Source organism: Orycteropus afer, unplaced genomic scaffold (genome assembly GCF_000298275.1).
Source record: "Orycteropus afer afer isolate SDZICR_OR568_19922 unplaced genomic scaffold, OryAfe1.0 scaffold00313, whole genome shotgun sequence".
NCBI lineage: Eukaryota > Metazoa > Chordata > Mammalia > Tubulidentata > Orycteropodidae > Orycteropus > Orycteropus afer.
The window spans coordinates 3,112,639-3,125,565 of record NW_006921900.1 but is presented as its reverse complement, the minus strand read 5'-3'; the positions used below and the strand labels follow the sequence as shown (position 1 = coordinate 3,125,565).

The 12,927-nt window shown below is 37.7% G+C and overlaps 1 protein-coding gene across 1 annotated transcript in view; it reads right to left on the bottom strand.

The window, feature by feature from the left end:
• Nucleotides 1–384: 384 nt before the first annotated feature.
• The window catches only part of IREB2 (iron responsive element binding protein 2), an 82,019-nt gene continuing 69,476 nt past the window's right edge, over nt 385–12,927 (bottom strand). Inside the window, exons 14-22 of the mRNA XM_007951840.2 lie at nt 12,476–12,560; nt 11,969–12,125; nt 11,514–11,638; nt 9,682–9,786; nt 9,446–9,588; nt 8,720–8,867; nt 7,157–7,279; nt 3,018–3,203; nt 385–495 (exon numbers count right to left, since the gene is read on the bottom strand). Coding sequence (XP_007950031.1) covers nt 385–495; nt 3,018–3,203; nt 7,157–7,279; nt 8,720–8,867; nt 9,446–9,588; nt 9,682–9,786; nt 11,514–11,638; nt 11,969–12,125; nt 12,476–12,560 — 1,183 coding nt within the window. The remainder of the gene's footprint in view (nt 496–3,017; nt 3,204–7,156; nt 7,280–8,719; nt 8,868–9,445; nt 9,589–9,681; nt 9,787–11,513; nt 11,639–11,968; nt 12,126–12,475; nt 12,561–12,927) is intronic.

The window sequence follows — 12,927 nt, the reverse complement described above, 5'->3', positions numbered from 1 at the left end:
TAAACCAAAAAAAAAAAAAAACAGTAGTACACAGTTTTATAGGTGCAAAACTAAAACAATTTCAGGAAAGTTATTCATATAAGAATCTTCAACACAAATTCAAATTCTGCCTTTATTTACAAAATGGTGTGATAAAATATTCCCCCCCCCATACTTACAGGTCTCTTCCACAACACACTTCACACATTGATTTTAGCAATGTTAATAGCACCATTCGTATATTATTTAAAATCAGGAAGATTTCATTTCAGTTACTACGTTGATTCGCAATCATTTACATCCAGGGATGAGATAGGTGAGCATACTGGGACTGGCTGCAACTCCATGTAAGGACAAATAGCCTTGCCCTTTTAAGTCATGAAAGGTCTTGATGGTAAGTAGATACTATGAGAATTTTCGTGCCACAAAGTTTAATAATCCTCCATGTTTGTATAATGTTATTTCCACGTCATTTTCAAAGGAAGCAATTGCGCCGAATACTTTTCCAGTGCTTGTCTTTAAACAAACAGAAACACCTCTTATCAGTGGTAAAATCTTCAGAGTTACTTAGTAACTAGGACCATTTGTTTTCATGCTCTATGACTATACGACTTGCCAGACATTCTGTCTGATTTTCCTGGTTTTAATTTCATATATAGGTATTCCCCTGTATCCGAAAGTAGTGTTCCTATGAAACCTTTCGTAAGCCCAAATGGCATAAAGTGAAGAAGCAATTACCATTCATTTATATGGGAAAAAACTTTTGCACGTTTCCAGATTAAAAAAAACCTACCAAATCATACCAAGTAACACATAAAACCGAAAATAACAGTAACATGTGTTCACAGACATAGTTTAAAGCTATGGCAGCTTAATGCTGAATGTAGTTTAGTTCCCAAGGAAGAAGCTTGGTGCCATCACTCTCACCACACTGCCTCTTTAACTAGCGGACTGCTGTAAAACAAATGCTGAATACTAGTTTTGCGTTTATTGTAAAGGTAAAAATCCTCTTTGAACTTTTTTGGTCAGTGAGAACAGGTACCAATGTAAAAGTCTTTTGTAAAAGCCAAGCGGCATAAAGTGAACTTTTGAAAAGATGGAAATACCCTGTATTCCAATTGCCTGAATCCTTTTCCTTGGGGAAAAAAGAAACCAAAAGAACACCCCTGGCCCCAAGATATCTGACCTAGCACTTCATTATGAAGTAGAAAAACAGGTATTTTACATGATAAGTATTCTATAACCTAGAACACGAAATCAAAGGGCTTAGATTTCCATTTATTAATTGGAGAAATCATAAGTCATATTCATTAAGTATTCATTTGCACACAACATCTGCTACTCTTCCTTTTTCTTCTTTTTCTTTTCATCCTTTTTCTTCTTGGTTGTAAAGTCTACCCTAACCCTGAATGCTCAATTCTGCCTTTTCTTTGAAATAGTATATATGCCTAAATTAAAATCAGACCAGGACAAGAAGACCTGCAACAAGGAAAAGAAGCTGACACATGCAACTGAAAGTCAAGCTTGACGCTGTCATTTGGCCCCGTGGAGTTCTAAGTCAGTAACTGTCCAGTGCTTCAGTTTTTCCAAACTTAACCAACATAAGACAACTCGTTAGGAGCTCTGGTGACGTAGTGCCTAAGGCATTTGACTGCTAACTAGAAGGCTGGCAGTTCACACCCACCAGCCACTCCTCAGAAGGAAGGTTGGGCAATCTATTTCTGTAGTGGTACCGCCTCAGAAACCCAAGGAGGGGTCGCTCTTTACTCACACTGCATTCAGTACAGCCTTACAAAAGTCCTACTGATACGAATACCTACTCTAAACTCCTCTCACTTGATTTGTAGGACATCTTATTTCTCAATAACTCTCCTAACCCTGACAAGAGACCCATCTAACTGAAAATTCCACAGCATTCAGGACATTACGAGAAATCAGCTCCACTACTTAGGAAAGTGTAATTAAAATTGACGGTGACTGGGAAGATTCTCTTATGCAAATTTTAAATAGGGACTACTATATCCATCTACCTAGATGAAACTCTAGTACCATATATGAATACTTAACAAATCCTATGTGATGAAAGCAGCATGATATAGAAGAACGAACACTGACTTCAAATGCCAAGAGTCATACAGTTCAGTTCTGTCTATTTTACTTACTTGCTACAGCCTTAAGTAATCCTCTTCTCTGGTTTTGTTATCTACAGAATGAGGCAGTTAAACCAAATGATTGATTCTAGCAGTAGATGTATGTACATTATATAATAAATTGTTTTTAATTATAACAATAACTCAATGTTTAAGAAGGACACCCTCTGGACTTACTGATGACTGTTGAAAAGAAAAAGCCCAAGGGAGATAGGGCAAGTGTGTGGCACCAGAAAATGCCAGAGGAGAGAATCAAGATGGACTTAAATAGTATAGGTGTGCATCTGTATGTGTGTATGTGTGAATGCTGAACCTTTCTACAAAGGAAAAGACAAAGGTTTTCTAATCATATAGATATAGAATAAACATGTCCTTGAGGGAGTTTAACTGGAATATAACCAAACTTACACTATATATTGTACATAAAGAGGCATGCAATTTTTTTCTTTTTCCACTGAAGAGATTGATTCCCTTTATGAAGGGCTTACCTCTGATAAGCCTTTAATTAAATAAGCAATAAATCTAATGGGTGTGTATATGCATTATTTTGCAAGGCAATATACGCTACTGTGCTACAACTTACACCTAATCAATTCTGCTTTTCCTTTTAACATCCAGAGTTCTTAACTTGTGACTTCACAACTCCTTCCACAGGTCTTTATTTTTTTGGACGAAGAATCTAGTTTTTTCTACTTTTGCTCAGGGAACATCAATTGTATTAACACAGATTTTAGTATGCAGGAAAAAGACCATCTTAATCTGTTTACTAGTTGATGTAATTATGCAATTTACAATAATTATTTCTTACTGAATTTACAACTATATATTTGAGTCAACAGTACATAATATGAGTACAAATAGTACAAAATTTGAGAATTTCACAGATACCTTTATATTTAACGTAATTCCAGGAAACAGTTCTTCGGGAAATGTTAAAGAATATGTTTCTCTGCCAGAGAGGCCCAAGGAATCTGCATTTTCTCCTGGAAGGAACTGAAGTGGAGCTATGCCAATTCCAATCAAATGATCTTTGTGAATTTTTTCATAACTTTCAGCCAAAACAGCTTTCACACCCTGTTAACAAATATGTATTTTATTCTTTCAATCATCTTAAGATTGCTTTATTAAGCACTTTAAGGGGGGGAGGGAAACAGCTTTTGGACTTTCTACACTTTTAACCTAATACCCTATACTGAAAGTCAATATTATAGCAAAGTATTTATGGAAGACTTTTTTTTTTCCCACTTTTTAGCTTGTTATAAAAATTCATAGAAACAACATTTGCCAATTCAACATCTTTCAGGTATACAATTTAGTGATACCAGTTACAGTAACAGAAACTTTTATGGATTACTTTTCTGTATTTTTAAGTAGCTCCCTAAGTTAGTCTGGTTTCCCTTCTGCTACTCCAGCATTACGTACAGCCTCGTGCCTACCACATAGAAAGAGCTTTATAAACCGGGGTGGCTCTTCTGACCTCAAATAGGGCATAGAAGGATTTGTTTAAACATGGTAGATCTAATACACTCCCTCTTGAAATGCCACTAAAATAAAGGAATAAAGCAAGTGTACAACCACAGGGAAGGAGCTCTGGTGGTGCAGTGGTTAAGGCATCTGGCTGCTAACCAAAAGGTCAGTGGTTCAAACCCATCAGTCTGAAGAAAGGTGAAAGATGCTTCCATAAAGACTGACAGCCTAGAAACCTAAAGGGGGTTGCCATGAGTGGGAATCAACTCAACAGCAGTGAGTTTGGTTTTTTGGTACACCCACAGGGATAAAGAGAATAGGATGAGAGAATTCTTTAAACACTTAGAAGACAGAGATAGGTAAATGATCTAGCAGGAAAAATGCTGAAACTATAAAGAAGTAAATTCAAATTAGAGACTGTTAACAATAAGGTATGAATTTACAACACAGAACACAGAAAAAGGCTTGAGTCTCAGAGGCCTGAAGTTCTCAGAACTTTGGGGGTACAGGTTGGAAATCTATAAAAAGAAGCAGATAAGATCTCCGGTTCAGTTAAGTATCCTGAAGACCAAAAATAAACACAAAAAAACAAATCCATTGCTGCTGAGACAATTCAGACTCATGAAGTCCCCATGTGTTATAGAGTATAAGTTTCCAGAGGGGATCTTCTTGGCTATAATCTTAATGAAAGCAGATCAACAGGTCTTTCCTCCATGGTACTGCTGAGTGGGTGTGAACTGCCAACCTTTACGTTAGTAGTAGAGTACAAACTCTGTGGCACCCAGGGACCTCCTACTTCTGAACACTAGAGGTTTATTTCTGGGAGAAAATGTAATTAGAGAAGTTCTAGACCAGTGTTAACCTCTTTTCATTATTACCCCCACATGAAACCTTTGGCGCCGTAGTTGTTAAGGCATTCAGCTATTAACCAAAAAGTTGGCAGTTCTTACCCCCCAGCCACTCTGAGGGAGAAAAATGAGGCAATCTGTTTCTCTAAAGATTTACAGCCTTAGAAACCCTATGGGGCAGTTCTACTCTCTTCTACAGGGTTGCTATGAGTTGCAATCAACTCAATGGTAATGGGTTTGGTTTGGTTTGAAAGAGTCTTTTTTAGAAATTTCTCCCCTAATCATGACCCCACCCCCAATTTTAACACCACAAATACATCTTGTCTATTTATGTACTTTATATATACCTATGCTTTACATGTATTAAAGTAGGATTTTTTTAACCACTCAAATAATTTTCACCCTTTGAGAGTTCTATCACTTCCTTTGAGAATGTATGCTTTAGACTGAGGAGCACAGGGGATAGGGAAAGCTAGGGTGAGAATACCAGATTAAAAATGGGGGATTAATTAGAAGTCTGTGTCCTGAATGGGGAGATTCTCATTTTCCTTTCCTGACTCAGCATTTAAGCTACCAGCATCTATTATTCACTCCACTATCAGGACACTGGAACTCTGGTGGTTATGCCTAATGCCTAATGCACAGTGCCTAATGCATCTGACTACTAACCAGAGGGTTGGTGGTTCAAACATACCAGCTACTCCACAGAAGGGAGATGGGGCAATCTACTTCTATAAAGATTTGCCACCTCAGAAACACAATGGAGGTTGCTATGAGTCATATTTGACACGATGGTAGTGAGTTTGATTCTGTAGAGCAGGAGAGACTGAAGTCTCCTCCTTTGTAGAAACTGAATAGCTTCAGAAAAAATATACAAACTAACATTTAGGGTTCTCTGAATGAAAAAGGTGGCTTATCATTCAACCGCTTACAATAAGGTTCACTAACTGACAAATCCAGTCCACACTCATAGCTTGTGATCAGGTTTTTAATGTCTAACTGAATGGACAGCCAAGGATTACCAGTTATATCAGAAAGCTTCATATATACACACTCACCTACTCTTCAGTTTTTGACTATCTCATCTGACATTTCACATTTACAACTCTGAAAAAATTCTTAGGCGGTGCCTCTAATGGTCTGGGTTTCACACAGGGCAGCAGCCAGGCCCAGAGCACCCTCTGCAAGCCACCCTGAATGATATACCAGAGGCCCCAGCAGTGACTGTGTCACATAAGGGAGAGTGGCTGACCAACCACAGGATGCCTTCTCTTGTTTGTCTGCAACATCTTGGTCTGGCTATGGAGGGTGTAGGGTTACAGCAGAATGACATGAGGTTAGGGGCAAGCAGGGAGAGGCTGGAGGAGGGTCTGAAGGTGCAGAGAGGTCGGTAGGCAAGAAGGGAAGGGGAGGAAGGTGAAGAGGGCCATGTGGGGGCCTCAGGACTGAGGCTGATGGACGACGGGTGAGGTCCCCACCTAGAGCAGGTAGGCAATACCCAAGCACCAACCCCCAATCCCTGTAGGTTCTGCTGTGGTGAGGAAGGCATGGTGGAGAAGCGGGGGGGGGGCCAATGCACTATGTGTATCCTGAGATGGGGGCAGTGACTGAAGGAGTTGTAGGGAACTCCAGTGCCAAACATGGGGCACGGTCCCAACTCTCATAACACCAAGTTTCTAGTAATGACCTGGTCTTTGGTGTGTAACCATGTCAAAAAGTGAGAAGTGGGTGTGTATATAAGAGAAATACTAAAATAAATTTTAGAGGAAGAAAAAAAGGAAACCTATACATATAATTAGGTGCTCTGGTAGCGTAGTGCCTAAGGCAGTTGACTGCTAACCAGAAGGCTGGCAGTTCAAACCCACCAGCCACTCCTAGGAAGGAAGGCTGGGCAATCTACTTCCATAGTGATACCGCCTCAGAAACCCAAGGAGGGGTCGCTATGAGTCAGGTCTGACTTGACGGCACATAACAAAAACAACAACAATACACATAATTGATATTCATACAATACCTAAAATTAGCATCTGTGAAAAATGAGAGATATTGGCTTATTCCTTATAACTTCTAAAAACGCTTATATTTTAGGGGAGAGCAGTTTAAAGACTTAAAAAAGAGTTAAATTTACATGATAGACTATGAGGACTATGATTTTTGCCAGTCCTCTTACAGCTGAAATAGCAAAGAGAAGCACTTGTGGGTATGAAATGGCATAAAGTACATGTCACATGACTATTCCTCTCCAGCAGATTGTCTAGTTCCTCTTCAGCAAAGAGTTTCAGGAAATATGTCTTCCTGGCAGAGAACAAGCCACCACAATCCCCCATTTGGGGGAAAAAAAAAAAAAAAAAGCCCACAACCTCTATTTAATAACCTCAGTGGCACAAATCCAAGAAAATTAAATGAATACGAGGCAAGTCAATCTACAAATGGGTACAAATAATTATAAAGTAGTAGTCCAAGACTGTCCTTTCTCCTATACAGATTTCCTCAAATAAAAATGACTAACACAGGTTTCTTCAAATTCAAAGTATTAAAATGAAACTAGATGGGTGTAAAATACTACATAAGATCATTTAAACACAAAAATGAGGTCCAAATAAGCATTAAAAAAACTCACGTAAACTAAATAAACTCTGACAGGATGTTATTACAAAAGGGAATAATTAAAACTCTTTTAAGTGTAAGAAGATAAATATTAAGAATTAATACCAGCAAGTACGGTCCTTTGGCAGCCCAGTCTCTTGAATTTCCTGAACCATATTTCTTTCCTGCTAAAATAATCAGTGGGATACCTTCTTTCTGGTACAGTTCTGCAGCCTCAAAAACATCTAGCTGTAGATTAGAAGGACAAATATTGTATTAGTCCGTTATTGTAAAAATCAAGGAAAGGTTTATCTGTGGGAGGAATTTTTCTTTGTTGGTTATAAGGGGTGGGAGGGTAGGGTAGGGAACACTGTTAGACAGGTAGAGATATGTATTGATTTGGGTGAAGAGAAGGGCAATGTACCAAATGTGAGTGATCAACATGGTAGCACTGAGGAAGAGGAAGAGGAAGACATAGAGAGGTACATGGGAGGTACAGACAACCAAGATGAACCCTTTTGCACATACAGTACTGCATTGTCAGTGAAGGCAAACATGGGTATATGGGTGGATAGGCTGAACTAGTAGGTATGTCTATGCAAACATGGGTATACGGGTGGATAGGCTGAACTAGCAGGTATGTCTATAAAGTGGGAAGTGTACCCAAGTCCATGTACAGGGTTGGCAGACAATGGTCCTGTAAGTTTATTTGTATGATCTGAATTCCCAGGTGTATAGTAGAGCTGACAAGGGACAAGGTTGTAGTCACTTCTTGGTCATAGCCAGCTACCCAGAGGGTCTGAGAAGTTGAACCTGTGGGCTTGGGACCATAGTCACAGGGAACATCAAGCTCAATTAGCATAGCATACTACCCAAAATGCTGTCCCACCTCCTAGTTTGGCGAGTAGTGACTGGGATCTTAAAAGCTTGCAAGCAGCCATCTAGATGCAATGATGGGTCTCTCCTTGTCCAGAGCAAAGAAGAATGAAGAAAACCAAAGATCATGGAACGAATTAGTCCTAGTGACAGTATATACCATGTGATCTGCAGCCTATATGACTATGAGACCAGAAGAACTAGATGGTGCCTGGCTGCCAATGTCAACCACTTGGAGGGGGATCTATATAGGAGATCCTGGATAGAGAGGGAGAACAATGTGGAACAAAACTAAAAATCATTTGGAAAAAAAAAGGGGACCAGGTTTGCTGGTCTGACAGAGCCTGGTGGAACCACTGAAACTATGGCCCCTAGCTGACCTTTAGGTCTGGAATTGAACCCACATATGTGGCTTCCAGCCAAGCAAAAGATAGGCACAGGAGTTGAACATGTACCTGAGGTAAATACATTCCTTGGAGAGAACAATCATGGGAGAAAGAAGGGGTGTTTATGCATAGGGAGACAGCACGGGGGGCAGGGATGCATGGAGGGACGGACACAGGGAAGAGGTACTGTCAGGATGAAGTGAGAGGGGAGCTGTTGCATTGTGGTAAATTATGGTTAATGACATGATACAAAATGTATGTGAAATGCTGTATGAAAAGTGAATTTGCTTTGTAAATTTTCACCTAAATCACAATAAACAAAACAAAATAAAAAAATCTAGCTGTAGAATAAAGCAAATACAAAAGTCATTAATATAAATTGTGATCTAGTTAGCAAGTGCTTAAGCATTTTTGTCTGTGTCCTTACCGTCTGTCCTGATGGGAAATGAATTGTTTTAGGGGCTGGTTTTCCAATAAACTTATTAAAAAGCTTGATATTTGCAAAAGTGCCTCTTGTCATCACAGCATCATTACCTCTTCGGGCTCCGTAAGAGTTGAATTCACGAGGGGTAAGGCTGAAAGTAAGTTATGAAAGTTTCACTCCGGAAGGAAAATAACCACACGTTATTGAGTTGCAAAACTTACCCCAAAATGGTTTTCATTATGAAAAACTTTAAGCATGTACAGAAGTAGAGAGAACAGCAAATGCCCATGTGTCACCCAGTTATAATCAACTCATGGACTCTTGTTTCTTCTATAACCACCACCTATTAGGTGATTTTGAAGCAAAACTCAGATATCCTATCATTTTAACTATACAATTAAATATAAAAGACAGTAATTTCTTTGATTCTCCCACACATTATTATTATTATTATTCTTTTACAGTTGGTTTGCTCAAATCAGAATTAAAATTACATTCAATAAATTCATTTGTCTCATATATCTCGTCTCTTTTAATCTACATGTTCCTTCTCCCTCTTTCCTTCCCCTTGGTACTTTATCTGAAGAAACTGGGCTATCTGTCCCATGGTTTCTATTATCTGGATTGTGCTGACTGCTTTCCCATTGTATCATTCTACATGACCAGTAAAAGCCTCTTAATCAGTGAGACAGAAATAGCCTTAAAAATACCCTAAAACCATGTACATACCCTCTGTTTGTCAAATACTTAGCAGCAGCACTACTCCTAGCGATGCTTCCAGCAGGTGATATATGATCTGTCGTGACAGAATCTCCCAAATATAATAAGACATGGGCATTTTCAATAGGCTGAAGTGCAACTGGCTCTTTGGTCTATAAGGTAGAAGTTCAAGGCATTTCTTTACAAGGATTTTTTTTTCCAGTTCATAACAATCTTTAAAAGATAAGTAGTAAAGAAGTACTTACAAGTTTATCAAAAAATGAAGGACATCTAATATAAGTAGACTTTAAATCCCACGGAAACAAAACTGAATCTGGTGCTTCTAAGGAATTCCACCATTTATTTCCCTTCTGTGAATATGGTTTTGATTGATGAACCAAATGAAAGATAAAATGGAGTCAGAAAAAGAGGCTTATGAAAATGATCAAGGGAATAAGAGAACTAGGTTAGAAAGGGATTTTTAAAAAGACTTGTCCATTTAGATTGAACTCTAACATAGTGCAATCTATAACATGGCGTTTTTTAACAGAATGAATAAAGATTTGCTCATCAACTTCCAGCACACCAGTTCTTCAGGAATACCCTACGAGTTAAGTCTCAATACCAACTAAACGTTAAGGACTTTCGAGTCCAAAAGAAGCTAAAAGATTTAGAAAAATCTATGTAAGTTGCTAAACAGAGATTAAGCATGTGGTATAGTACAGTGTTAATCTTTAAGAATCTTATCATGGAGAAAAACTCCTGATCTCAATAAAAAAGATCCTCATGCTCTTGGAGGGTAATACATGTGATTTGGTTTAACAATTCTTTGGATTTAAAAGCTAGTATTAAATTAAGAAATGTGAACAAGAATGCCAATGCCTCACTGGAAACAAGGAAATGATTATATTAGACTTTAAGTACCTCTCTTTTGTCAATATATTTGTCCTGTATCACTGCCTACTGTTTTCAAACTTTATCCAAAATTGCACTATTTCTTTCTATCTCCACTGTGATCCTAAAAGACCTTGTCATCAGTGTCTTTTACCTCCTTCAATACTCGGCTCAAATGTCACTTTTCAGTGAGGTCCACCGTCATCTAATCTATAAAAACTTGCAATCTCCTCCCCAAATTTTGCACTCTTGGTTCTCTTTACCCTGCTGGTCTTTTTCCCCCCCTTCCCATATAGCACCTATCACTTTTTAACACACTGCATAATTTACCTAATTATACTGTTTTTAGTTCATAGCTTCTCCACAAGACAATTCTGTTCAATGATGTATCCTAAATATCTAGGATAGTGCCCGGAACATACCAAAAAACCAAATCCATTGTCATCAAGTTGATTCTGACTTATAGCAACCCTATAGGACAGAGCAGAACTGACCACTAAGGTTTTCAAGGCCATAAATATTTACAAGAAAGCAGCCTGCCACATCTTTTTCCTGTGAAGCGGCTGGTGGGTGGGTTCAAACCACTGATCTTTTTGGTTTACAGCTGAGCACTATTACCATTGTGCCACCAGGACTCCTGTCTGGCACATACTAGTGACTTAATATATATTTGTTAAGAGAATAAATATTTTATGTCCCCATATTTATATATTCTTTTATTAAACTAAAAGGATGTACGTAGTGTATGTCTGTGTATGCTTGTATGTTTATAAAATACCTCTGGAAAGATGTATGAGAAAGTGACATCACTAATTGCCTCTAGGGAGGTAAGAAGTGGATGGCCAAGGAATGGGTGGGAGGGAGATTTCATTGTTTATTGCTATTTCTTTGGAATTTTTAACCACCTAAATGGGAGTACCAAACGGGGAGTTTTCTATGAAATGTGCCCATCTTCAAAATGCCAAGTATCAGTGCTTGCCATAGATTTCTTATAAGTAAATAAAATTACATTCTAACAACCTAAGCCATTCTCTTAGTTATTAGAGAGTTCAGGTACAAAATGACTGTTACGTATTAAAAAATATGTATTCAAAATTATATTTCCTTTGAATTCAGTATTTTTATTCCATTCAGAAAGCAAGATACATGAAATAAAGGAGTAATACTTTATTAAACTATTGGAAAAAACATGTGAGACTCTTACCTCGATTTTCTCTTTCAATGCTTTAAACATGGATAATATCACATGTTCTTCTTCCACCTGATGGACTTCTTCTTGACTAGGCCAAATATCAAGAAGGTAAATATTTTTGCCAGTATGGTCAATACCTGGTTAAGATTTCAACATGACATTCAGTATTAAAAATAACTCCCTCAAAAGGTTTACATCTTCTCAAAGACACAAATCATTCAAAAACAAGGTGATTTAGGTGTAAGCAGCTAGAAGAACTAATTACTTGAACAGTTTATATTCTTCACATCAACACAGAAATGAATGACATTATGTATTATGGTAAGTTTTCCTGAAGTACTTAAAAGAATGGATGGTCTAAGAAGCATTTAAAAAAATACAACTTTGGCGGAAAAATAGGGGGAGACATAGGCATACATACATACATACATACATACATATATATATATATATGAAGGAAAAGATACCTAACGGTTCTGTGTGGAAATCTATATCCACTGTGCCTGCTATGGCATAAGCTACCACTAATGGTGGAGAGGCAAGGTAATTGGCACGAACACAGTCACAAAGACGACCTTCAAAATTTTTGTTTCCAGATAAAACTCCACAAGTAACCAAATCACCCTGGAGGGGAAAAAAGCATACAAACGTGTGTTATTAATTCAAGAGATGGTACAAACTTGGATAATCATATATCAAGATTTTCAATTATAGTTCTGAAGGCAAGGCAATAAAAAAAAATACTGTTAATTATTAAGTATTGAACTATCTAAAAAGTTACATGTTTATACTATTAAATAACTGTTACAAGGATCTAGATATGATTCTTTTAATCAATTTATGATTCACAGGTTACTCTTCCCAAGAGGTAAAAGGTCTACAGAAATACAAATACATCAATATATGTTTTCTGTATAGCAATATATAGTTAAGAAAACCCACTTGGATGTGTCTTGCTGAGCTAATCATTTTACCTGTTTTACCGCATTTAAAACTGCTTCTGATAAGGGTGCTGTATTTCCCACACACGTTGAACATCCATAGCCAACTATTTCAAATCTGCATTTCAAAAAATAAATGTGATCGGATAGTACATCACAGCATTTGTAAAGTGTAAGTGTAATCTTTAATTTCTATCACTCCAATAAGAGTCCTTAAGAGAATATTCATGACAAATGGATTATTAATTTTCATCAATCTGCTCATTTTACGGCATTTTAAGCAAACAAGTCTGACGCATGTTATTTGTACTGAATACAAACCTTTGAGGAGCCCTGATATTTAGGACATTCTCTAGTTAAATTTGTTCAACTAAATACTGATAGCACCTATCCCTCTACACAAGAAAATTCCTCTTAAAGTATTTCCTAAGATTATAACATGTTGTTGTTGTTGTCATGTGCCGTCAAGTTGGCCCTGACTCACA